General features: G+C 36.1%; 1 protein-coding gene and 1 non-coding gene across 8 annotated transcripts in view; both read left to right on the top strand.

The window, feature by feature from the left end:
• LOC124177258 (calcium/calmodulin-dependent 3',5'-cyclic nucleotide phosphodiesterase 1-like) overlaps positions 1-27,133 on the top strand; it is a 167,214-nt gene that overhangs the window by 126,538 nt on the left and 13,543 nt on the right. For all 7 annotated transcript variants that reach the window (XM_046559426.1, XM_046559423.1, XM_046559427.1 and 4 more), the window contains 4 exons: positions 18,044-18,277; positions 22,428-22,635; positions 22,746-22,859; positions 26,403-26,534. In XM_046559426.1, coding sequence (XP_046415382.1) covers positions 18,044-18,277; positions 22,428-22,635; positions 22,746-22,859; positions 26,403-26,534 — 688 coding nt within the window. The remainder of the gene's footprint in view (positions 1-18,043; positions 18,278-22,427; positions 22,636-22,745; positions 22,860-26,402; positions 26,535-27,133) is intronic.
• Trnat-cgu lies at positions 25,028-25,099 on the top strand. Its single transcript has one exon. It is a non-coding gene; the product is annotated as a tRNA-Thr (tRNA).

Below are 27,133 nucleotides of genomic sequence, written 5' to 3'. Positions count from 1 at the left end.
GAAATTCAATTTGATACAGTGATAAATTTTATACAAAACTGTTGATGGCAGTGTTCTGAAAATTTTAGACACGTATTTTCAAAACTTATGTTTCGAAATTTTTTCATTACGGTTGACGTGCACAAAAAAGTACAGAGAAATACGAAAAGGACTTTTCTTTGTTTTCTTTTTTTTTTTTTGTTTGGATGAAATTCATGACCTTTTTTTCATACTGTTTCGAAATTGTAAAATTGACAGTTCGGTAAATCTTTCCATACAGAGTTTTAGAGAATATCAATGTTTTCTGGATTTCGTTTCAAAGGCGTACGCTGAAAATTCAGTAAATTTAGTCTTACTTGTAACGGTAAACCAGAAAAACTTTGTTACTCTCTTTCATGCAAAAAGTGTGAAACTTTTTTTTTGGTGAGAGAAATTGAAATTGTAAATCCTTTCTCTTTCTCATATAAAAAATCTGTACCTTTCAAGTTTCGTAACGATTTCATTGTTTCGCGAGTGCATTTGTAACTTGAAATTTCAACTATAATTCTACTCCAGTATCGTTTCAATCACTATCTCCACAATATTTCATCAACATCGTATTGAATTCAGACAGTCTAACCTCTAACTCGGGTTATACAAGAACCTCACACTTAATACCCCGCGAGACGCGAATATAACCGAGGAAAGTGTGTATGAAACGTGTTTACAGAGGATGGATTTACAGGCCGCAGCTCCTCTCCATAGGGAGAAACCCTCTCCTCACCCTGCTGTCTCTCTCTTTCTCTCTCTTTCTCTCTTACTCCTCTCGCAAAGGTAAAAGGATTGGCAACGAAATTGGCTGGAGGTTGCAAGGTGTTTCCTCCATGAAATAAATCTAGCAACGAAGCTATAAGATCCGTCGTTCGCTTCGCCAAATTTTCCTTCCTTGTCTCGGTGCGTACGTGTTTTTTCCTCCCCTCCCCCCTCTCCCCCCCTCTCCCTCCATTTTCATTTTTATCTCCTTCCTTATTCACCCTTAGAAATATTTGGTCTCGCGGAAAATTCTCGCGTATCGCTTAAATTTTCTATATACCCACCTTCGCGATTTTTCATCTCAACAACATAACGAGCGAAGAAATAGAACCTGATCCACGTATGGTGTATTATATAACGACTGAAAAAAAATTGCGAAATGGACGATGTTGCCAATTATTGTTTTTTTTTTTTTTTTTGTTTTACCCTCATCGAAGCGTAATTTTTTATTCGAACTTTTAACACGCACGAGATACTCAAAAGAAACGACAAAATCAAATAGGTACTCGAATTGTTGTTTTTTTGAAACCTTCTATTCGTGTTCATGATTTTTTTATTTCATATAAAATTGACACTGTTTTCACTGCAAGACAAAGATCCCACGTCGAATAAAGAGACGTGAGCCAGCCTCGCGATAATCTTCGACACCGCGTGTGATTCTTGACGTTATCGGAGGCAACGAACAACCGTTTCAAGAGTCTAATTACAAGATTTACTGATAGTCAATCAGGCCCTTGGACACGCGATCGGCTGCCCGCCGCCTCACATAACCGCGTAGCCTGACGATTTATATATCCAAGCATCGTAAAATATAAAATTACTCCCAACAGCGTCTCTGTCGCTCTTTTTTTTTTTTTTTTTACTACATTATCACAAAATTTGTTCAGTGATATTTCTATCGACGATATCGATTCCGCGACTGGAATATCGTTCCCATAATCTAGAACCGAGGAAAGTTAGATGTATAAAAAATTTCGTCGTATTTGACTCACGAGTGAGGGAATAAATAATTCAAACTTGGCCAAATTTTCAGGGTATTTGTTTAAACTTTTATTTTATTTTTTTTCTAAGCATTACAGAAAATCTACGAATCGAAAATGCTTGTAGTTTAAACAATAAATCGAGGGAGAGTCACGTTATATATCTTAACATTTGATCCAAACATATTATATCCTCAGGTACATGTTGTATACATGTGTAATACCGACTTGATTAATACGGATGATAATATTAATCAAAGAGAATCGATTGAGACGTTTGAGTGGTCATGAGGTGTACGGATCAAATGTTGAAATATAACGTGACTCTCTCTCAGCTCAAACTAGAAATAGAGAATAACTTTAAGGCCTGTATTGGTTCGTGTGTACGTATAAATATACACACACACACAAATATATATGTATGTATAGATGTATACATATGTATATATAAATGTGCTTATCGATACGAGTTTCTCGGAGATATCGGCGAGCGCTTGTTTACCGAATAATAATATCGGCAATTAATCCTACTGTCTTATTGTTGGATGTATAACTCGTATCGTTCACGTTCCCAATCAACGGCTGCAAAAATTATCACGATGTTTAACCAATCAATCTGTGTTGTACGTAACATTGACGTTCAACCCTTGATCAAATCGGTAGAGACAAAAGAAAATCCCATACTATATTTGTTTGTTTATTTTTTTTAATTTTTTTCTTTTTTATTCAAAACGATATTAAACGTGAAAAAAAAAACTCGACAAAATATCGCGCGATATCGACGAAGTGAAAAATCTTGTTTCAAAAATAAAGAAAGAAAGAAAGAAAGAAGGAAAACTGCAAAATATTCAGATAAGCCGAGAATCTCTCGTCCAATGTCTGAATAACTATACGGATCTTTGAGAAAAAAAAAAAAAAAAAGTAACTAAGTCATCGATGAAATAACTATACATTGAATGAAAAAAAAAATAAAAAAAACTCGTTAGGAAATATATTATTATAACTGGGGAGCAATAAAATTCACAAGTATAATCTTATCGCTTGTTGTATTATGCAACGCGTTGAGGAATGTCTCTCGTACATTTAGCTAAGCCTGTTACATATATGGGTAAATGTTTGCAATCTTCGATGGAAACGCATCGAGTCGGATATATCTGGCAATGTTGAAGCTTGCGATAGGCTCTCGAGTTGTACGTCGGTTTCATCGCAATCAGCCCGCATGCATTGAACGTTGTTAACGTGTTCCATGTACGCCGATTTACATGCATAGGTACGCGTACTCTGCACAATGGCCTCGAGGTATTCGGTTTATAGATTAGAGAACACACGGCGAAATTTGCGTTACTGACAATAAACACCGACGCACGTAGACAAATTAATTATACTCTATAATTATACGGATACAATTGAAAGTACGACGAACTGTGTTGGTTGAATTTTTGATCAACCGAGAAATTTTTTTTTATTATTCATACAAATATTAGATCGAAAAATATATCGATTATGGAATAAAATGATGAAAAATTTCCGGAGATTTTTTTTTTTTTTACTTCTATTATGCTTCGAAATTAATTTCAATAACGAAATAGAACGATTGGAAATATTTTTGTATATTCTGTGTATTCGAAGCAAGGTTGACGGGATAAAATTGAAATTCGTAAAAAGTTTCGGATATCTGTGGTTTTGAACATGGCTCATCGAAAAAATGTTAAATTAACGGGTGAAAAAAAAATCTAAACTCGATGAACATTTTTTGCTCGTTCTGCCTCAAGCGATATGAATTTTATTTCCTCGTCTCTTTTTTTCCCTCTATTTTAATTCGATGACACACCGGGAATACACATCGAAGTTGTTATACGTGAGATACAGTTTGATTTTAATTTCGACCGTTTCACCTCCATGTGTTATATGTATACCTATCCATAAATGTTGAGAGATGGAATATTTGCGATGTATAACATCGGTTTATATACCTGTGATATAGCTGCAGGTGATACGAGGATATCGCGATAAGGTATAAAAATTTTTAACAATATCTGCACTGCTGTATTTAGAGCATAGTTGACGCGAGTCGATATTATCATAAGACATAGATATACGTCATATATTTTTTTTCTCTCCCCCACATTTGTTTATTTTATTTGTGTATTCGATTTTTGATTTTTAAACCGGATATATATATATATATATTTTTTTTTTTAAGATCAAATGTTTGATGGTAAATATTTTATTCTTTGGAAAAGTTGACGATTTATGCAACAACGATAACGTTGGTGACGTTTTTTTTTTTTTTGAAAAAAAAAATTGTTCTTCAGCAGTCACACTGAGAAAAATTTCATTCGTTACAGTAACTAGAAAAATTCCATAAAATAGGTATTGTTAAAAAAAAACTGTTTAAATATTGTTGGAATTACGAAAAACGAGGTACGCCTAACCATTTTTCACTATCGTCGATCCCTTTTTAATTTCAACAGCGATCGCAATGAGAAAGAATAGCAACGGATACTAGACTTTCCGGTAACGGATAGAAAACTAATTTTTATTTTCATACCTAGCAGTATATTTTTTGATTGTGGTAAAAAATGAAAATAGTTAAGGACTGAGCGGTAACCGGAAATAAAAATTTCTGTCAGTGCAGAAGATTTTATGTGAATTTATGAAATACGTAATTGAGTTTGTCAAGTTATTCTCAATCTACAATCAATTAAAAATTTCTTTTAATATTTTGATAATAATAACAATGCATCGCATCGCATAATTGATGAAGTTTCGTATGTGACAAACGGTTTGTCCCCCTGAAAACAATCAATCAGGGATGTTTTGCCTAATGGAATGGCTGACGGGATCCTGCGGAGAGTTTAAATTCCGTCTGACCCGAAAACTGGGAAAGCCTGTTGGAGTGTAAACTTGTACAAGAAATCTATATATCTGACCTTAAATCGAGATGGCATTGTGCCAGAAACGAATAAAAGGTCGTAGGTTATTTCTGAAAGTAATTTACATTCTAATAATGTCGGGGAAAATTTATTTAGGGTAGCAGGTAGATCGCCAAATTTTATTTGCTACGGGGTGGCTCGCCAATCGATGATATACACAGAAGTACGTGCTTGTGCTTATTCAAACGCGATTTTGAAGTGAGAAGATGAATAATTTATTTCTTGAGTGATGGGGTAAAACTGTAGAGCAGAAAAATGGGAAATTGACGAGTTTGTCGGGTCGGAAGACTGAAAAATCAGCAGAGAAATAACCGGATTTGCAACGAGCTTGCAAATTTGTCCAAAACTTTACGACTTGCAGATTTGAAAATACGCGAAATCGCAGACTTGATGGAGTTGGTGTGAGATCTGAAGTATCAAAAGCATAAAATCATTTTAAAATCGCAATATCGTAAAATTGGAAACTTGCGAGGTTGACGATGTAAAAAACTGGCAAAGTTTCAAGGCTGCGAAGTTGCGTAGTCGGTGGATTAGAAACTCGTAAGTTCGAAACTTTGCAAACTGCCAAAATCAGAGTACACTTAAATTTCACATACTCACTTGTAAATATCACAAAACTGCGAACTCACGATACTAAAAACCGTAAAATTGTCGAATCATTGAATTCGAAGAGTCCATAAATCACAAGATCGCAAATTGCACGCGAAATTTTATTTCTTTAAAATCGAAAAGTCATAAAATCTTGAACACACACTGAGACAAATTTTTAGTTCCGGTTACCGCTCAGTCCTTAACTATTTTCAGTTTTTTATCACAATCGAAAAATATACTGCTAGGTAGAAAATGAAAATTAGTTTTACAGCCGTTACCGGAAAGTCTAGTATCCGTTACTATTCTTTCTCATCACGATCGCTGTTGCTATATTTTCTTGCAACTGTTGCGAAAATTTAATGCTCGTGCAAGAATAAATTGACGTTAAAGCCTTGTTCAACTAAAAAAAAGTAGAGTAAACCTCGGAAACTGATTTTGCGTTGCAATTACAATAAATTGCAATGCATTAAAAAAGAATCGACAATAGCGCAAAATGGTTAGGCGTACCTCGTTTTTCCTTAACTCCAACAATATTCAAACAGTCTTTTCAACGATACCTGTTTTACTCGATCTTTGTAGTTACTATGACAAATGAAATTTTTCTCAGTGCATGAATTCGTAAAACGACATTCAAGAGGTCAGAAAAAAGTTGTAAAATCGCTCGAAACGAACAAACAAAAAAACAAAATTTCGTCATCCCCATATTGCCACCAGAACTTTCCAACCAACAGAATCATTTTTTCCCTTCGCCAGTGAAGAAAAAAAATGTTAAAAAAAAAAAAAAAATGGCGGAGCCATGAAATCTGCGTTTTGTGATTTCCAGAGGTTGTTGTGTTTTTTATTTTTTTTTTCATGGTCTTGAGTAATTGCAGTTACGGACAGCTGTGGTCAGGCGTGTTTAGCGAAGGGGGCGTCGAACACAGTGGGTTGAAAGGATCGGAGCAAGGATTCCCTCCGGAGTATCCTGCGACAGTGATGACGCAATTTTCCGGGCAGTTACCCGTCGAATTGCCCCTCTGTTGAGGACGGCCCATTTGATCGGAATACCTTGTTGACCGCTAACGGTGCATCAAATCGGCGACTATCAACCGCGTCTTGTTCCATTCGGTTTTAGGTTACGGCACTGCCTAAGGGATGAACATTCGCCGACAGACTCCCAGGATCCTTGAAGATTCATTTCTCATCCTCCGGCATTCAATGATAAACGCGACGATTTATCCTCAAAAACGATCATCGTGCGCAAAAAATCACGCTGACTTTTCGTTCCACTTCTCTTCAGGCTTTTCTCACCTTTTACCCCTTTTCACCCTTTTCTTCTTTTCTCATTTTCTTCGAAGGTGTGTAGATTTCACTGGGTGAAGAAGATTTTTTGAACTCATTCTTTTGGATTTGATTTTTTTTTTATCTTCTTTCACGTACGTCTCAATTCAACTCCGGATGAAAAAACGTCAAAGATGGGTACTAAGACGGCGAAGGGTGGAATGTAAAAAAGAAAGTAACGACTGAAGTGAAACGAAACAAATCCACGGAAAAAATGGGTGAAAAGAGTGAGTGAAAAATAAGTAACGGACAACTCAACGGGTGGGAACGTGTGTTTGAATAATTATTTTTATAACCCGCAGGGGGTAAAATTAAGGAAATAAGACACCTAAACCGTACAAGAGAAAAATAAAAAAAGATAAACAAGCAGAGAGATCCTCCGGTGAAATTTAAAATATGAATGAAATATCCACTGAGTTAATTATAAAATTGTAAACAGCCCGGAGGAGTATTATCAGGTTAAGGGGGGGGGGGGGGGGGGGGGGGGAAGAGGAGGAGGAAGAGGAGGAGGAAGAGGGAGGATTTGCTCTTTCTTCTTTTTATTATTAATCTCCTTCTACCCCTCTTTTATGTGCTCAACGTTTTCATTTTGTTTCCTTTTTTATTTCCCATACGTGGATCCAACGAGTAAGGATTTTTTTCTTTCTTTCTCGTTTTCACCCTCATTCTTCTACGTTCAACCCCATTTTCTATTTACACGTTTCCTTAGCGAAAAAAGTTTCAATTTCAAGATATCAAGAAGGAAAAAAAAAAAAAAAAGACCATCGGAATCGAAGCAATGCGGAAAATTTTCAAAAAAATCTTATACATACTTCTGTGTAACTGTGCTTGAAAAATGACTTACGTATGAGAAACCTATTGCATAGTATTTTTACTTTTTCCCCATTCTTTTTGTTTCGGAAAATCCGAAATGGATGAAACTTTTTTCTTTTTTTTTTCATACGCAGTTTTCTATTGGACCACCAATAACAAAATCAAGATCAGACTTTCAAAATTCGTACCTAACAGTGGATCCATTTTTCTGGTTAAAAAAAAAATTTTAAATCGTTATATTTTCGTCTGACACGGTACCCAAATGCTTTAAAATCGTTAATTACGAATCTGAATCTGTAGGTCGAAATTCGAATTGAATATTATTCCTTTTTTTCTTTATGAACTTGCAACCTGCAGCGTGAGAACGCGAAGTTCAAGGGACGGCTCATGGCCGGTCTGAAGCCGCTTGTTTCATCGAGTTTTAGTTTTCTTTTATTCACCTGTTAGCGTGGAAATTATAGCTGCGGGTGCCCGGTAAAACACATGAATTTCCGCTTAACGATAAGCCGAAGCTTAAGAATAATAATTACGTTCACCTCGGCTGGCAAATCCTGCAACGCAGAGTCGAAAGGCGACGATTACTTCTCGGCTCCTACCAAGAAGGATCAGCCAAGATCCCTGGGGGAATTAGTCCGTGTTTTTGCATGCGCGTTAATTTACGGAGTTTTGTACGTTTCATCCCGATGCTTTTAAGCTCGACGCGAATCCGAGCTACGATCATTTTTTATTTACTCATTTATTTGCTCGCTGGTTTTTCAGTTTCAAAATTTTTGCATCTGTGCCTTGTGCCTTCTTTGAGTACTTGGAATTCAAACGGACTGCGACTGTGGACAAGACATTAAATCCACAAATCGAGATCAAAAATAAGAATTCTTGAATTTTGAACCGCTGGTTCTGTTCTGTTACTTAATCGATTTTGTAAGGGCTTGAAAATATTTCGTGTTAAATTGTGGGCAAAAATGAACGCCGAAATTTAGATTACAGAATCGTTGAAACGTTGAGAAATGCAAAATTTATAGGCTTCTGTTATTCAGAACTCTACATTTTTATTCATCTACGATTAGAACGAAATAATTGTTTGATTCTAGGGAATAATTCAATATCGTTTGACTCGAAATTTTTCTTTTTTTTTTCCTTTTCCACGCAACGTTCGTAAACATTTCCATAGTGTTGAAAAACAATAACTCATTTCAATGAGATCAGTATTATTCCATGATTAAAATTGTTCGTTCAAAAACTTTGAGCTCTTACAGCTTCTCCGGGTTATGTAAACTCGATATCAAGTAACGACTGAATTGTGAATACATCAAAGTTTGATTGTTCAATGTCTCTGCTTTCCGCGGATAGGAAAAATATACTTCTGATCGTGTATTCTTAAACGATATTAAAAAAAAAAAAGCTCGATATTTCTACCTTAAAAATTTTCCCCACGTATCAACATCTAAATCCGCGAATCTAGGCGGCTTATCTTTCGCTATTTCTCGAATATGTAGAAAACCTGGGACGATGTTTTAGCAGACACGTCGAGGCTTTGAGATCGGTGAGACTCGGCCATAACTTCAATCTCGGAACCTGGGATGAAATCGCTTTATGGCCTGTCCCGACTTTTCCCCCGCGAGTGACTGTCTGCAAGCTCTTTCTCCACCCTTTCCTCTCTCTCTCTCTCTCTCTCTCTCTCTTTCTTCGTCACATACACCTCCGGTATTTTAGTGCCATGGAGTGTCAGGATTACCAACGACGATACAACGAATCGAGGTCGGCAACGATACTCGTCGTATAACGACGACGACCTTCGTCGACGACCTTTTATCCCGGCTCTGCTCCAGGATCAAAGAATTCCACTCATTTTTATCGCGGTTTATTTTTCCCACCGACTTCGCTACGAAAATCGTTTCCCGATCTTCCAGAACAGCGGACTTGAACTTTTTTCGCTGAAAAATCCAACAAACCATAACGGATTTTAACGCCCCTAGGTTGATTTTATTTTCACCTCGTTAGCGGGACGCACTTGAGTCTTTTATCGTTTCGCAATGACGAGACTTGAATCTTGAGCTTTGGTAGAGAAAAGTATACTCAAACCTAGCGGCGAACTTTTTGCGAGAGAAAAAAAAAAAAATAAAATAAGCGGCGAAGCGAACGCGCGCGTGAATCAAATCTTCCGCGTTATTCACTTCGCGATTTATTGTCTGGTATTCCCTGATCTCGAATCGCTATTTCATCACTTTTTATTCATCCTCTTGCTCTTCTTTTTCGTACTTATAAAACAGCCATTACTTGACCGGTAAATCCAACGATTCTTCCTCGCAGTTTTCGCTGCGCAATTCGATTTTTCAACGACCAACGACTTTGATCAAAAATTTTTTTTAAGTTTAACAGATGTGAAAAAACCGAACCGAATTGCCTTTTTAAAAATATCATACGTTCATCTCGAGCGTATAAAAATTCCTTGAATCAATGACAAAAATTTATTCAACCTTAAACGGCTGGATTAATTGGAATTATTGTAGTATGAAAAATTAACGAGATAGTTGAGGTTTGAATTTTGTTTTTTTTTCCACCCGACGAATACAAAAATATCACCAGCCGCCGCAAGACTATAAAAAAAGAGACTGGAAAAAAATATCGTTACAATACCGCTCTCGTATTGTGTTCCCTGGTGAGTTTCCACCTGTTCTTTTTTCTTCCGTTTTACATTTTTTTTTTTTTTTTTGTATCCTCCGTCCAGAGTGCCGGGAAAAATCGAAGATCGTCGGGACTGGAATCGCGCAGGGATTGTACTAGGAGAAAATAAAACAAGAGTAAGAGGATGGCGATGAAGAAGTGAAAGTAGGAAGGGGGGGAAATTAAGCCCGTTGGAAGATAGCAAATTTTCCCTCTTTTCAATCCTTCTTTTTTTTTCTTCTTATTTCTGTTCAACCTTTTTCTCTCTCTCTCTCTCTCTCTCTCTCGCACACTTTTCTTTCGGGAATATCACTTGACCCCAAGGGATTCTCCGTTCCCGTTATATGTCTACCCACCTTGTAGCACGCTGTCTCCTGAAGGAGAAGCAACTGATTGCGAAATACGTTGGGGACAAGAAGCGCGAGGGGATGTTTCGGGCACGCGAAAATTTGCAAGGATGTACGTTATTTTATGCGGGTCAATTTAACTTCTGACGAAGAAAATTGTGAGATTCTGAAATGAATTTTTCGACTTCGAATCCTTTTTTTTTTAAATTTTTTTTCGGATGAAACTGATATTTTGAAAATTAACTGAAAATTAACAAAAAATAAAAAAACAGTGATCCTGAAAACTGTCAAATACGTGCATAAATCAGTGTTGAAAGATTCGTATAGACGAAAATTTAGGCAAACTTATAAATTACGAAGTTTTGACTAGAGTCGAAAATAGAAAGTTGAGACACTTTAAAACTGAATTAGTCGCAAGTTCTTATTTCGACAGTACCGAAAAATCTTGAACTCATTGCGAATTCGGTAAATCATCAACTAGGAAATTGACAAATTTGATCAAGTGTGAAATGCAATGAAATTACAAACTGCTAATTTTTGCCGTAGTGGAATGGCAAAATTGGAATCCGCATTAAATTTCAGAGTTCGATAATCTTATATTCGCATACATACAACACTATTCAATGAAAACGTTGAATTTCAAAAAAATTGAAACGTGCAGGATTAGAAAATTTTGAAAAATGAAAAATGGCGATATTGCTAAAATTGTCAAATCGATGAAATATTTTCAGCAAATAGAAATCAAACTTCTGCGAAATCATTTTGAAATTTGTATTCCAACTCATTTTACTTTTCACCACCTTTGGTGATATAAGAAAGGTATTGGATTCGATCGAAAATCCTCCTTACTATTTTTGGTAAATATACGATAACGTTTTTCCCAGATTATGTATTTATTTTTCAACTTATATTTAGAGTTTAAAAATTTTTTGTTTCGTAGAAATTCATTTCTCAAATTTTTCTTCCAAAAATTGTTCATTTGACTACCAAGTTCCATCAGCTGCAGATTTTTCACTCGACCGTTTTCGAGATCCACGCGTAAGTTTGTCGGACAGACCGACGGACTCTTCAATTTTCATGACGATGAAAATGATCGTTGAAAACACCGTTTTCCCGATTTGTTTTCGTTCGCTTTGGTCCTTCCGCACCGTTTTGACCTTCTAAAAAATCGTGTGCCAAGATCTGAATTCCGATCGCCGATACGTAGATGAGATTTTCAACATAGATGAAGCCGTATTCGGTATCGATAAAAAATAATCTGATGAGAAAAGTAATCAGGGGGTTGTTTCGTAACAACGGTGTCATAATAAACGCGATATATCGTATCGCGGAGGTTGGTGTAATGATAATTATAACACACTCGGTCGATATCTATTATAGAGTTTCGGTGTGCTTGCGCTGATTAGAGAGTCGAGTAACTGAAAATTGTTGAACTGTGATAAACGCCTTTCATGCTTGAATATTATCGCACAATATAACCGTAGATTATGTGTATACAAGTACATAAATACGACGTCATATCTGAAATTTTGCACATCACGGGTTTACTGGCAAACATGCGAAAACTGATATGGAAAATCATTAACCACGGATTGCGTAATCGTATTATTTGTGATTCCCGATGGAGTGTAAAAGTTTGCGGATTCACCAATATTACATCCTTTGATTCTATCCGCGTTTCCTGGTTCGCCTCTTTTACAAGTGATACTCGACGAATTGCGCGTCGTAAAAAATTCCAGGCTTACCGGATATCCCGACGATTCGTTTAACATGCCGAAGGCGTGCGGAGCTTTCAAACTTGGCTCTTGATTAAACCCCCTCCCGCCACCTCATCTTCAACTTCGACGACAAATATCACAGTTATATATTACACGTGTAAGATGTAATACTCAATCCTGTAGAACGAGGAAGAAATCTTTTTTTGTATTTTTTTTTTTTTTAATTTATCCTCGTACAACCCGCGTTGTAAATTCTTGCGGTATAATTACACGTAGCTTTACATCACATCTAATTTAATTTCGAAATCTTGTTTCTCTTTGTTAAATATATACGTACTTGCGTTTCTAAGAAACGTCAAAGAAACTGGGAAGATTATGAGAACACCGCAAAATCGCCCGCATAAACGAATCATTTCGAATTTCATTTCGCGGAGAGTGGAAGAAAAGAGAAACGAAAAAAAAAAGAAAAAGAAAAAAAACGAAATAAACTTGAAAAATCGCCGTTTTAACTCTATCGTTTTCTTTATATATTGTATTTCCTTTCGGCGAATTTCAGGGAGAGCGGAAAATCCTTCCGAACCGGAATCGAGTTCTCTCTACTTTTGATCCCTCTGAAAAGCTTCGGCCGCAAAGGGTCTCCAGGGGATTTGAAACGGCTCTGCAACGGTCCGCGTCAAAACCCAAAGACCGTTTGCATGTTGGATATATATAGTACATGCAGGCTATTACATGTACAATACATGTTTGTGTTATACATATATCGGCTGCAGACTCAGATTTGAACAGTAAAATACATCGAACCTTTGCCCACCGCTAAAGCAATCAGCTAATTACTGTTTCCACCCGTCTATGATCCCTAGGGAAAATTCTACGCGGTGCATAAGGTAGATATTATAGGGTCGTAAATTCATCAAGTTAATTGGAAAAAAATTAAACATGTTTTTTTCGTAAGATTATACGTAGATACCTGTGTTATTGATTCGTTCAATTTTCCGATATCGTCGTTGTTTGAAAATGAATCGTGAATGCTTACTGCGAATCTCGAAATGATTAGAGGAGAAAATGGTTTTCATCTTTGACTCGCTTCAAGTTTTAACAAGTGAGGAAAATTATTGTGAGCTTGGAAGGAAAAATAACTGGACAGCTGGTTTGATGCGGTGTTGCAATTTCTTGTAAAAACGAAAACCCTGAGAATCGCTGATGCGTTATAAATTTGTCCGATATTTTTGAAAATCGGGTTTAATCCGACGGAAAAAAAAATCTTCAATTCGAGAGTAATCATCTCTGTGAAAATTGACTGACATTAATAACCCGTGTAAAAGTAACCGGTAGAAAAATAACACGTGACAAAAATAACCGACTACAAAAAAATATCACAAAACATTAAATCAATCTCAATCAAATTTTGAATGTCATATTTTTGTCACGGGCTATTTTGTATATGTGTGTGTGTGTTATTTTTGCCTTGAGCAATTATTATTCAAGTTAACACTTGTCTTGGAATATTTTTGCTCACCGTATTTTTGTCTTGGGTTGTTCTTGCCTCGAGTTATTTTATTCTTGGATTATTTTTATCGTACTTTATTTGTTTTCGGGTTATTTTTGTGTGCGTTAATTTTGTCTTGGGTTATTTTATTCTTGGATTATTTTTATCATAGTTTATTTGTGTTCGGGTTATTTTTGTGTGCGTTAATTTTGTCTTGGGTTATTTTTGTCTCGGGCTATTTTTCTACGAATCACGTTTGCCCTGAAATGTTTTTACTCGGCTTATTTTTGACTTAGGTTATTTATTTATTTATTTATTTATTTATTTATTTATTTATTTATTTATTTATTTTTTTTTCTTTCGTCTCGGGTGAATTTTGTCCTGGGTTATTTCATTCTCGGATTATTTTCGTTCGGGTTACTCTTGCGTTGGATTATTTTTCTCTGGGGTTATTTTCGTCGGGGTTATTATTTTTGGGTCCCTTGGTCCCGGCATCGTGGAAATCGATTCGCAAACAGTGACCTGCATAAGGCGGACCAGGGTTTCGGAGCATATTAATTGGGTGAAGTCAAAGGCGCGACGCGGGACCCTTTGTCTTTCGGGGAGAGACAGAGAGACATATCGTCGGGGGGTAAATCCATTCGAATCATCCGAGGCAATGGTGCGCACCGTCGGAACCACCGTCTCTCCCCTCGCCCCCTTCGAGACTTCCTCACTTGTGAGACTCGGCTAGCAATAGCTGCCTGTCATTAGTTGCTAATTACTCTCGGAACGTGGTTCCCCTTCTCCCCGTATATTTCGCCCATTCGGCTTTCACCTGCGATCCGCTTTGTTTCCCACGCTTTGCCGGCGGATCGAAGGGATCCGGAACTGAGTTTAAATTTATTTTTCAGCCTGTTGTTCTAACCTGTCCCTTCGGAATGATAGAACAACATCAAAAAAAAAAAAAAAACTGTTCGAATTCGGAATATTTTGGAAATTGTAGCAACAATTTGTACCGAATTTTTATAGCGAACTATTATTTAACACTTCGCGACGATATTTCAGTTATAGTTTTTAACTACACTTTTGTTTTATTATGTGAGACATGTTTTTTTTTTGGAACAAGTTTGTTAACGAGTTTGATGGGTGGATGGCCAAGAGGTAGAATTTTTAAACAATAAAATGTTGAAAATATCGAAAAATTTATTTTGGCATGGAATTTTAGAACTTGAAAAGTCAAAATATACAGAGAACTAAAATTAATCAACAGTATAGGAATCAAAAAAACAGAATCTTCGAAACTCTCGATTGTATATCTTGACTTACAATATGTTTTGACTTTTCTATATTCTAAATTTTCGCGTATTAAAATTCTACCAATTAGATTCTAGCATGTTCGAAAGTTCTAAATTGTGACCTTTCAAATTCTAATCACACTCTTTAATTCATATTCATCTTATTTTGCAAGCGTTTCCAATTCTATTCTTCGTATAAAAATTGGCGCGAAACCTTTGAGACCTTCATTATATATTCGTTTAAAAAATAGCAACAGTTCTCGTTGATCAGCGTTATAATAAAAATGAAAGACTGACACGACTGGATACCAATTCTTCCCCTCCTCTTTTCGACATTCGACACGAATCGTCGTAGTCTGATGTTCACCGAGGGGGTGAAAACTGAACTTTTTATCCTCCCCTCGTCGCCTTGAAGCTAAGGACGCGGTGTTCGGTATGGGCGGATATTTCTCGCCCGACAAAAGCGATGAGAACTGAAATTGGATGAGCTTCTTCTTCTTCTTCTTCATCGTCACGAGCTTCAACCCCGACGAAACGTCGCAATTCTTGATCAACGGACAAGGAGTAGAAAATAAAACGAAACAAGATACGGGGAAGAAAATAAAAACGGAAGATCGAGGATTAGAAGCGTCCAAAGAGGCGACAAAATATGAAGTCCTAAAATAAACGCGACAGACGAAAAAGCGGAGCTTTTTTACATCTGACATTCATCGTTGATTTGTCGCCACATGTTTCAAGCGATGAAAATTCTATCCTACTCGATACTCGCATTGTGTTATTCGCATCGACGAACATCGGCGGAAAAATTTCTCGTTCGTTTCGAAGTCTGCGAATAAAAATTCAATAAAAACTAATATTAAATCGTGATAAGGATGAATAATTATTGACGAGGTAATTCAGATAGTAGTTTTGAAAAAAAAGGGACGAAATTTAAAACAGCAATCAGAAAAGGAGGGAAAATTTGTTATTTCTGGCAGGCCTTTTTACACTCGCGATGATAAATTTAACAGTCACTCAGTTTTGCGAACGCGTGCTGTAAAAGCTGTTTATTCACCTCCCGTGCTTTAGGCAGCTCGAATCGATTTCCGCTTTGGTCGCGTAAGAGGTTCTCATTCAATGTATCGGATATGATAACGCCGAGATGAAACAATGCAGCGGAAATCGTGAACAAAGAGATGAAAAATCGGAAGGAGATCGGCAAGCTTGGCCGTAAAACGACGTCGTCCTAGCGTTTATATGGAACGGGGATAAATCATTCGGGGCAGATCAACTGTGTACCTTGTGTTATTGGTCGTAAAAAATTTTAAGCACACCGTTAAAACGCTTTAGAGGCTTAAGCCGCGCGTTGAGCCTGTGGATTAAGTCGCGGATGGCTGATCACACAGCGATGAACAAAGCTTCTCCGTGTTTTCTCTCATGCACTTGTGTCCTCGACTCTGTTTTATGACATAATATCAGATAGGCTTGTGCGCTGGCTGGTCAAGCCACGGATCAATTTTTTCCATACAACCAAACTCATGTATGAATTCGATCTGAAAGGCTGAAAATCTAATTTTTCAGGGTGGTTCTTTATTCCACCAGTGCAACGAGTCAAAGTTCTAATAACATGGTTAATCAAATTGGTGAGTTTAAGATCAACGGTATTCTTTTTTTTTTTTTTTTATTTTTCCTATCGATTGTGAGGCATGTTTATCGTTTTTAACTGATTTTTACGTTACTAATTAATGTGTGATACGATGATCGTCTTGAAGACAAAAGGCGAGAAATAATATACCAAAATTATAAACAGGTCAGAGGTCAGATGTTGATGTTCTGAAAATTCAAAATATCTTTAGACTTGTGAAAAATATAGTAAATTCGTTTTGTTTTTTTTTTTTTTTTTTCAATCGATGGTGAATTATTTTTAGCAGAAGATTATTTTTCACTAATTTACAGAGACGGTTTTTTTACTTTCTGATTTTTTAGTCAAAATCAATATTCAGTGCAATATTCTAAAATTGATTAACTTTAATATACTTATCAATACCATCGTGATAAGAAACAGAAGTGTGTTGATAGAATTATATGAAATAATCTTTTGAACAACATGAGTCATCGAAGAGTGAAAACGAACGAATATGCCAGATTTTTTGTAATTTTGAAAGTATTTGAAATAGAACGTTCAAAGCTAAGCTCTTGTTTAAAGTATAAGTATTCATTTTTATTTCAAACTTCGTAGCTTACGAAAATACGACTTCAATGAATGGTCAAAGTGCGACTAGCTTAAAATAAAATGAACGCAGAAAGATTGATTTGTGACTAACCGACCTCTCAAATCTCGTAAGTCTAAAAATAAATTCGAAATTCAGAGCAGTTTGAATTGTCGAAAGTTTCGTTTTAACACCTGACGCGAATTTTTATTCAACTTTATTCGAAACGATAAAAAAATATTTTAGATTCTTCATAAATGTTCATCATTGAAATGGTCATCTTACGGAAGTAACGTGTCAAACAGAAAAGGTAACGGAACAATATTTCAAAACGCAATGTCGGCTAGCATATTTGAAGGCAAAAATAGTTACTTAACACCGTTATCGGAAATGAAAGCAACGAAGCTCATCGAGCCTCCAGATTACGTATCTCTACTGCACTCGAGGATCGCTATCTAATCAGGAGGTTTTTCGATAGAGTTAGAATAAACAACGGAAGATTTTTTTTATACTCAGTAAAATAAAGAGCAAGAGAAAAATACCGTAAAGCCAAGTTTTAATTGCTCTATCGGGTGTGTTTTTACTCTTCCAGTAATTTTTCCTTTCCTGAAAACAGTCGCTAAGCCGAGAGAAATTTTTAATTCCGGTTACCGCTCGGTTCTTAACTATTTTCATTTTTTACCACGGTCGAAAAATATAGTTCTGGGTACAAAGTGAGAATTATTGCGTGTTTCGTAATTCCAGTAATATTCAAACAGTTTTTTTTTTTAACGATACCTGTTTCACTCATTTCTTCTAGTTACTGTTGCGAATGAAATTTTTTCTCAGTATACGGTTTTATATTATAAAATTACCACTTTATGGTTTATTTTTTCACAAAAAAAAAAAAAAAAAAAAATCGCCTCGATACTTGGATATGTGTATAACCTTTCCCTCTCCTTTTTTCAATTGCAGTCGCATCGCCGCCGGACCGAAGAGTCACTAAAGACGATATCGGGCTGGCAGAGGCTTCCTCCTCGATTTCCGCAACATCCTCAACTTATGCCGCAGCCTCTTCTCACGCCAAATTCACAAGCAGAATATCCACCGACCTCGCAAACGTTGGTCCAGCTTTACGCACGGCTGCCGGCGGCTCTTCCTCATCTTCAACCAGCCTCCACTCTCCCAGCCAGAACGGTGAGCGAATCAGTAAGTCGTTTTTTTTTTTTTTTTCTTTTCCTGGCAGCGTTCTTAAAAGGATCTTTGAAGTCTACAGTTCGGTGAAAAAAAGCTTCTAGGTAGAGAAATTGAAAATTTAGTGAGGTTTGAATTCGGTAACTGAATTGAATTCTGATTCATTTAATCAAGAAATTATGAAAAAAAAGCACTTCTAATCCATTATTTTTTATTCAAAATAATTCGCCGATTGATAGTCCAAGAAACGTTTCGAAATCGTAAAGCATCTTTTCTTATTCAATGTCACATTTGTTGTGAATAGCTCGTTTATTTGATTTAATAATCCCCCTCAAATCCTCAGTTCATTACGTATCTACAAATTGTATTCGTTTCATGCGATTCGTTCTTCCGGTCCAATTGAAGAGTCAAATATAAATTCAATTTCACGAGATTCGTGGATAACTTCATTTACAAACAAACTGAGCTTTACGATTCATTGGAATTGAATACATGCTACAGTTATTTTCCTTTAGCAAAAAAATACAGGATAACATTACTTAAACTATTTTACGTTTTTCCGGGGCTCATTTTTCAAATTCAAAATATCAAATGTTGACGAATAGCATAAGCTTTTGAAGTGCGAGAATCGATGCAACAATCAGTCGACGGAATCAAGATTTGTATGAAAGTTCGTTGTGCAAAAATAAAACTGGCAAAAACTGTCATTGTTTAGGTATATCAGTGATTTTTCGAGAATGAACCTGATTACCCCTGAGATGAATAAAAAAACACAAAATCTGCAAGCATCTCAAATAGCATGATAAATTAAGCTCACGCATTTTCGAAAATCCACGTTAAAAGCCCCTTTAAATTAAAATGGAATGAGCGGAATCGGATGTCGGGTGGATGAATTCTCTGCATGCGTGTGTGTGTGTGTGTGTAACCCTGGGGTGAAACGGGAATAAGAAAGATGGAGCAAAGAGGAACTTGCGCCCTTAATGGTAGCAAAGACAATAGTAGGTACAAACTGGAGGAGTAAACGTGAAACAATAGAAACGTAAGCTGTAAGTCAAGAAGGAAAATTTGACCCGGGCATTGGCGTACATACAACACACACACACACACACACATATATATATATATATATATATATATATATATATATATATATATGTATATATGTATATACATAGGCGTAAAATATGGGGCATTCCACATCAAATTTGCAACCCATGTTCCTCACCCACTTAGATTTTGATAATCTTTTGGTATGATATCGCAACCGATCCGAAAGGGTCTCGGAATTTTCTTCAGATTTTTTTACCCACCAATGGAATGTAAAAAGAAAAATGATGAAGGAAATCTGATAACGCCATTTTTAAAAATCTGCAAAAATTCACACTGATTCTATGATTTGAAATATGATGTTTAAACATGATACCATGATGGGATCTCAATATTTACGACTTTATTCACAAGTTTTTAAGTTTTTTTCACTTCTGAATTGGAGTTTTTTTTTTTTTTCTATTCTTCGATCGAAATAGATCACAGAAGCATGAAAATAATGTGATTCTGCAATATACTTGAATCAGGGGACAGAGAGAGACAGAAAAAAAAATTTGCTCTTTCGACATGAAAAAACTAAAAAACTAGTGAAAAATTTAATAAATATTAACATTCAATCATCGTGTTATGCTTAAAAATCATATTTTAAATCATGAAATCAGTGTGAATTTTTTCAGATTTCTAAAAATTGTGTTTTCGGAATTGGATTTTAATTTTTTCTTTTAAATTTCATGGATGGCTACAAAAATTTGTTGACCCATTTGAGTAGATTTCAACATCCTACTAAAAACTTGTCAAAATCGGAGGGGGTGAGGTACATGGATTGGAAATTTGACGTGGAATGCCCCATATACGTACATATGCAGTTGTGTATGTGGATGTGGAGGGATGCCGTCTTCCATTGTTGGTGGAAAGCTTACCCCCGCGGCCCGTTATCCTCGAGACGACTAATAATGTGTGCTTTTTGTTTAACTACTTTCTCACTTGCAAATATAGAATGAGAAAATAGTGCACTGCACATTTGCCAAGTATACTGGGGAAAAAAAGTCTAAGTAAAAACTTGCCGAACGTTAATCTATAACGTCGTTAATCTTCGGTCTATAACTTATAACTCACATTTTACCGCCAGTCACCAGGCTGGGGCACTTGCTTTGTTCTTCTCCGATTTTTTTTTTTTTTTTTGTTTTTTTCATAGTCATTTTCCTTCATTAACTCCTCCTTTTGAATGTAAGTGCTGTCGATTTCGTCTCACTTCGAGTATTGAAGTTATTATTGTATTGACAGAATGGGAAATATGATTTTTCTGAAATTTTTAAAATATGCTCGAACTTTGAATCAAATTTAAAATCTTGTTTGAACACTATCATTCGTCCTTCTCGAGTTACAGTTCGTCAAAAATTTCAGAAGTGACGAAAAAAAAAAAAAAATTTCGGATACTCTACTTCGGAAATAGGATGTGACAGATGATTGAAACGGATTTCGTAATATAACTGAAATTTGAAGCTGCATTTTCATTTTTACCTAAAAGCTCTATAAATTTTTGTTTCTGAGTTACCGCAGTGAGTCCGAAACCATGAAAATCGCAATAATCATCTTTGCGTTTTTTTTTTTTTTTTCAACTGGTTATAACTCGAAAACAAGATTTTCGAGTGAGCTTGAATGAAACTCAAAGTGGAGGTTGAACTTTCATTTGAATTTATTTCAAACTTATAAAACTGTTATGGCTCGAGTAATATGCCATTAAAAAACATGAGAATCACAAAAACAAGTTTGTTTGAGCCGTCTGTGGCAAACTTTAAGTCGAAAACGAAAACGTGTTAGATACTTGAAACGAAGCTTTTATTGAAGTTCAAACGAGCTTTTCTTTCCAAATTTTTGATAAAAAAATTATAATCGCTAACTAAAATATGTACCATTCATGGGTTGATGAGAGTAAACTCCGTTTTTTTGCGTTTCCGAATAACATAAAATTGTTATTATATTAATATACTGTATCACGAATACAATCATCACCTCTATCGAATAGCTTGATACGGATAAAACGTGGAGACAAAACCAGAAATGGAAGTGCGATGGGATCACGTGGCATAAATGGATTGTCACACAATCCTCAAAATTGCGTTTCGTCGTCTCCTTGCTTCAGGGTGTATCTTCCACTTTATCCACTTCGTCTTATACTCGCATTTTTGTTGTACATCTCAACGAAAGAACAAACCCGAGTTCAGCGATATAACGAACGAGAATTGCGTATACAATGCAATATTTATGTACGACTGTGTCATTTCTTTTTCCACTATTTTAGGTACATAACATCTACGTATGTACACCCATACAACATCAGTACATAAGTACATAAGAGAGAAAGAAAGAAATTTCACCTGAATTTATCCGATCTTCTTTCCCCGCACTGCGGTTATTACATTCGTTACCCTTTTTTTCGCTAAACCTCGTTGCAATGCTATTTCTGTTGATGGAATCTGAGCCGGTGGTCGCAATTTTTGCCATTCTTGCGAGAAATTCCTATTTCACGATAAAGACAAAGTTTTATCGGGTTATAAAAATATCTGGAACGAAAAATAATCTTGTTTATACAACAAACGCCGACAATTACGATACGCAAAATATGTGAACGGGATGCGAGGTATCGGCTCGTTTGCAAACTTGTTCCAAATTTTTTTTCAAACGTTTAAAACCGCGTTTGAAAACTCATCGGATCTCGACAAACGCGAAATTCGAATTTGATCGAAAAATATATGAACAAACAAGATGGTCGTTAGATTTGATAACCGAATAAACGACATTCTTTCATCGTATTTCACTTCGTTGTTGTCTGTGAAATCGTCAACACACGCAATTCCAAGTATTCCTGCAATTTGACTGGTTTCGAGATCGCTGACCATGATATCACGCCTTAATAACAGATTCCTACTACCGACACTTACCGACACATCACCCGAGACTCAAACCCTTTTTCTCTATTGATCTTGCCGACCTGTTTCGAAGTGTCGGTAATACGAATCTCTATCGAAAACTCTCTTTGTTTACCTACTCTCCATCCTTTTTAACCATTTCTCGCAAGTTTTTCGCCCTTTTCAAACCCCCGAATACCCGGTTTCAGATCAAGGTGCGTTGACCATAGTCCGCCGTAGTTCGGGAAAGGGAAAAACGTCGCGAGGCGGAAGTGGCGGAAACTCAGAGACGGGATCATTATCGGGGGTTCCCGAACCCGGAGGCAGAGAAAACCTCCGTTTCATCGATCTCGAATTAACAGCGGATTCTCTTCCTGCCGTTGATACGCCGGATGCGTGTGACAAAGCGGCTCTAAGGTCGGTTCGAAAAGTATATCAAACCAAAAATAAAGCGGAATTCGAAAAACAAAAACTTGTAGGTATAATCCGAGAGATTGAGGAAACCCATTTTCATTCTCAATTTGCAGATTACGATGTCTTCTGAAGCAGCTTCAACACGGCGAAATATCGGCCGAACTTTTGCAACAAAATCTCAATTATGCAGCCAGAGTTCTTGAAGCAGTTTTCATCGATGAGACAAGGTACGTTTTGGCAAATTTTTTCTTGCCGTTTCCTCTTTTCCTCTGATTCTTAATATTATTATTATTATTATTATTATTATCGTATATCGATTCGTCGCGAAATTTATCCTATCCGTATTAGGTGTCGTTTTTTCACCCTCTCCCTCGATAAATCATCCGAAAGACGTGCAGACTGATCTTCCAGATATTATGATTCCCTTATACATGTATGTCGTTTACTACATAATATTGGTATATTACTATATCTTTAGGTATTTATGTAACCTTATACCGCAGATATTAATAACAAGATATTTATCCACTTTGCCAACATTTTCGGAATCCATATCCGTTTCCGGTCATTTATATATCATTGCGACAGTGGTAGAAACAAAAACGCCGAAGAAGAAATATGCGCAAACAATTTACACGTTTTTTTTTTTTACAACGTGAAGTATTTTTTACTTAGATGACAGATCGTCTACAAGAAGAGTAATAAATATGCCCTGCGTTTATTAACGATCTCTTGATGAGAAAATAAATTGTTCATCGTTATTCTTTATTCTTACCACATAATTATGGTACACGATAACCACGAATAATAAATTGAGAAAAAATTGTATAAATTAACGAAGGAAGATAAAGTGCCAAAATTTACCGACAACTTGTTACATCTGTATAATTCATCATTGTGGTTCAAGTATCGGTGCTCTGTTGTTTTTTATCCTCTCATCTTTCCGAATTGCTTTTATCAGTTCTCCTCATCTCTGGTAAACTTATAAAAAATAAATATGAATAAGCTCGAGGTATTGAGCTAAGGTAAAATAATAATAATAATAACAACAATAATAATGATAAATAAATAAATAAATAACGACACATTTCAATGAACACGAGGAAAGTCTAAAGTATTGTAAGGTTCAATAAACCGACAAGGGAAGAAGAAGAAGAAAACTTTGATAATTACCGTAAGCGAGTGAAGAAGAAACATTTATACATGTATACATTCAAATTGGAAAAAGGAGATCAGAAAAAGAGGAGAAGAATACTGGCTGGTTGGATCTAATAAACGGCGGTCATAGAAAGCTTGCTTGTTATGTCTCGTACGAGAGAAGTGTATAAAAAAAGATAAATGAGAACGAAAGATTCATTTCACTTTTTATCCATTAAATTTTCAAATTGTTTTTACGTACAAATGTACATCGTTTTTTGTTCCTGCCTCTTAACTGTAACGTCAAACGCAAAGGTCAAAGTTGAACGAATCGCTCTCGTTCTCTTGCTACTCGTAACAAGCATTTCACTTTTTTGTTTCACTTCTTTGTATATATACATATATATATATATATATATTTCTGTGTCTAAGCATCTGTGTATACATGTATATAACATGTCAAATTCACGGCCTTTGTGACTCAGTGTAGAACTCAAAGCTCATAGAAAGAGAGTTTTGAGCTTTCTCAACGTTACTCTAAAAAATATATCCACTTGCAAAGTTCATCCTATTATATCCTTGGATTAAATTAACCATAAATTATTATCGTAGGTAAGTTAAGCATGCGTGCGTATTATTATGCAGTTTTATGGAAAATTACTTCTTGCATACTCATCTCAATAATATTGTCGCAAAACGATTATTTGATCAAAAATTTTTTGATACAGAATATCGGAATCTGATCTGAAAAAGGACCATTTTTTTTCAAATCTGTTGGGGGTTTTTAACAAAACTTGAAATTCAAATCAAGAGTTTAGCTGAATATGCAAAATTCGACACTCCAACAAAAAAAAGAAAAAAAAAAAAATATTCTCGATCACTTGACTCTGAATTCGCGTTCCAGAAGTGCTTCGAGTTGTGTCGCGAAGAATTATCATCGTTATAATAGCATCAATATAATTGACCGGGATAAACCGCGATTTGAAATAATCAGAAAGAAATCAACGACCGCGATTAAACACAATTTTCGCACCATGATCGAGACGTAATCGTGAAAGCCATTCGGCACGATACATCGCGTGGGTATAAAATATTTGAAATTCAGACGGTTGTCGAGGGTTCGTGAAAGTGGCAAAAGATGAACGGTATAGCTTGACACTTGTACGCTTTCCAGAGAAGGAGTTGTTCTGCTCCACTGCCACGTCGTATTTCTTCATCTTCCTCAGCTTTCATAGGGTTATGATGTATGGGGTGGCAGGCCTCTTTAGCTCAGTGGTAGAGCACTGGTCTCGTAAACCAGGGGTCGTGAGTTCAATCCTCACAGGAGGCAAGGAGGCGTGTATTTTTTGTGTACCGTGCAATTATCATCCTTAATTCATTTCCGCCTTGATTATAATATGCGGCCCCACCCCCACCCACCACTCCTCCCACCAATTTATGATCATCAAATTGTTCGACAGGTTTTAGAACGGTGATGGAAAATGAAGAAACTAACAATACTTGGCGAGAATTTTACCACAGGAAAGCACCGTCAATTTTAACCCTTCGCCAATCATCGTAACCCGCTTTTTCCATTTTATCATTTCTATTATTATTATTATTATTATTATCATCATCATTAAAGCTTCGTTAAATTTATTTTTTTCTTTAATTCTTTCTCACCAAACAGTATTTTTATTATTTTTTTTTTTACTTTACTTCTATACGACGATTTTCGCACAAGACTCGACACACTCCTGCAATCATTTTTCACGATTAGTCCTATTAAAACATCGTTCAGTTGGCTCATTTGTTACGTGTTAATTATTATTATCATACATGTACAAAATTGATGTTGTAACGTGTTACGCTAATTGCGAATTCTATCTAATTACTTTTTTCTACTGCCTTTTCATCGATCGTTCTATTTTTTTTTTTTGGATCATTATATTTACTTTTTGTTTCTTTCTCCTGTACTCATTGTACTTTGCCACAATGTATCACTCTCATCATACACCCGTTTTATATTTTTCTACATTAAATGTATATATACATTCTTATACATCGAACCGTCCACTACTATATCCCCCCCCCCCCCCCCCCACAGATTATTACGCGATGTACTCATATTATACTTATGGAATATAAGCCCTCGGTGACCACGAACAAATTATAGCACTGGATTGATTCCCCATTGCGTGGCTTTTGCGGAATTACTACAGAGGATGGATGAAAAAAAAAAATACCGTGCAAATATCTGTCCGCAGTTTCCTGTTACACAATAACGTATACGTCACACGATCCCAGAGCCATCGCAGCATCGATGGGATATTTGTTTTTTTTTTATTTTCTTTTTCTCTTGGTTGTTTATTTTATATTAACCCCTTTTTTTTCAAATCTCTTTCAATTTGAAAGAAATTTACATATAATCTGGAGAATGAGAGACAACGAGTATTGAATTTTTATGAAGAATTTGTCACACTTTTCAGTAATCTGACGGAAATAATCATTGGATGGAAATTAGAAAGGAAAGAAAGAAAGAAAAAAAAAAAAAATTAAGAAAGAAAGACAGTCGATAAATGGTAGGAAATATTTACTAACGAGTTGAATATCTGTGCTTCTCTATTCTATGACTAACAACTGCACTACGACAGGGCGGCGACCGAGTCCTCCAGGTCACCGCGTAGGGAGGGCCAAACATCAAATCCTGGTGGAACGGATGCGGAGGGACCGGGTGGTCACGTGGTCACGCAGAAACGGAAGCTTCGCACCCCCATTTGGGCAAGGTTGCGAAACATTAACATTTGAACAAAAAACGGCATATATATTACCCACACACACACACACACACACACACATACGCATATATAAAACACGTGACATACCAATGCACAATGCATTCGGTATTATACATGCATCACCCCATTGTTTCATAGCACAGGTTGTTGTATTATTGTTATATTTAGTACGTGCCATGTTCACCCCTTTTATCCTGAAAATTGATAGAAAAAAAACCAAATATGTGACACTCTGTGACAAGCTCGTATCACATACGTGAGTAGATAGATAATGAAACGCGTGTAAAATATTCTCGTCAGTTTATAGGCGTGTGAAAATTATAAATGATGATTGAACGAATTTCTAACGACTGCATGATCCGTCGTCTCCTAAAATGTAATGCGCACGCGCTACAATCCGAGAACGGCTGTTTACCAGGATGACCAACTCTCTCTAACCTCAAAAATTTTAACGGTCGTCGGTTTCGGTTGTTCTCAATACGTAACCGTCCAGTGTTTTTTCAGGTTGTTAGAGACGGTTGGATAACATGGGAAAAAGTCGTTTCCGGACTGCAGAACATGCGCAATAAATTTTAGCGGAAGACTGA

Source organism: Neodiprion fabricii, chromosome 3, assembly GCF_021155785.1.
Source record: "Neodiprion fabricii isolate iyNeoFabr1 chromosome 3, iyNeoFabr1.1, whole genome shotgun sequence".
NCBI classification, from domain to species: Eukaryota; Metazoa; Arthropoda; class Insecta; order Hymenoptera; family Diprionidae; genus Neodiprion; species Neodiprion fabricii.
Note: the sequence above shows the minus strand (reverse complement) of the source record. Positions and strands in the feature narration are given on the sequence as shown.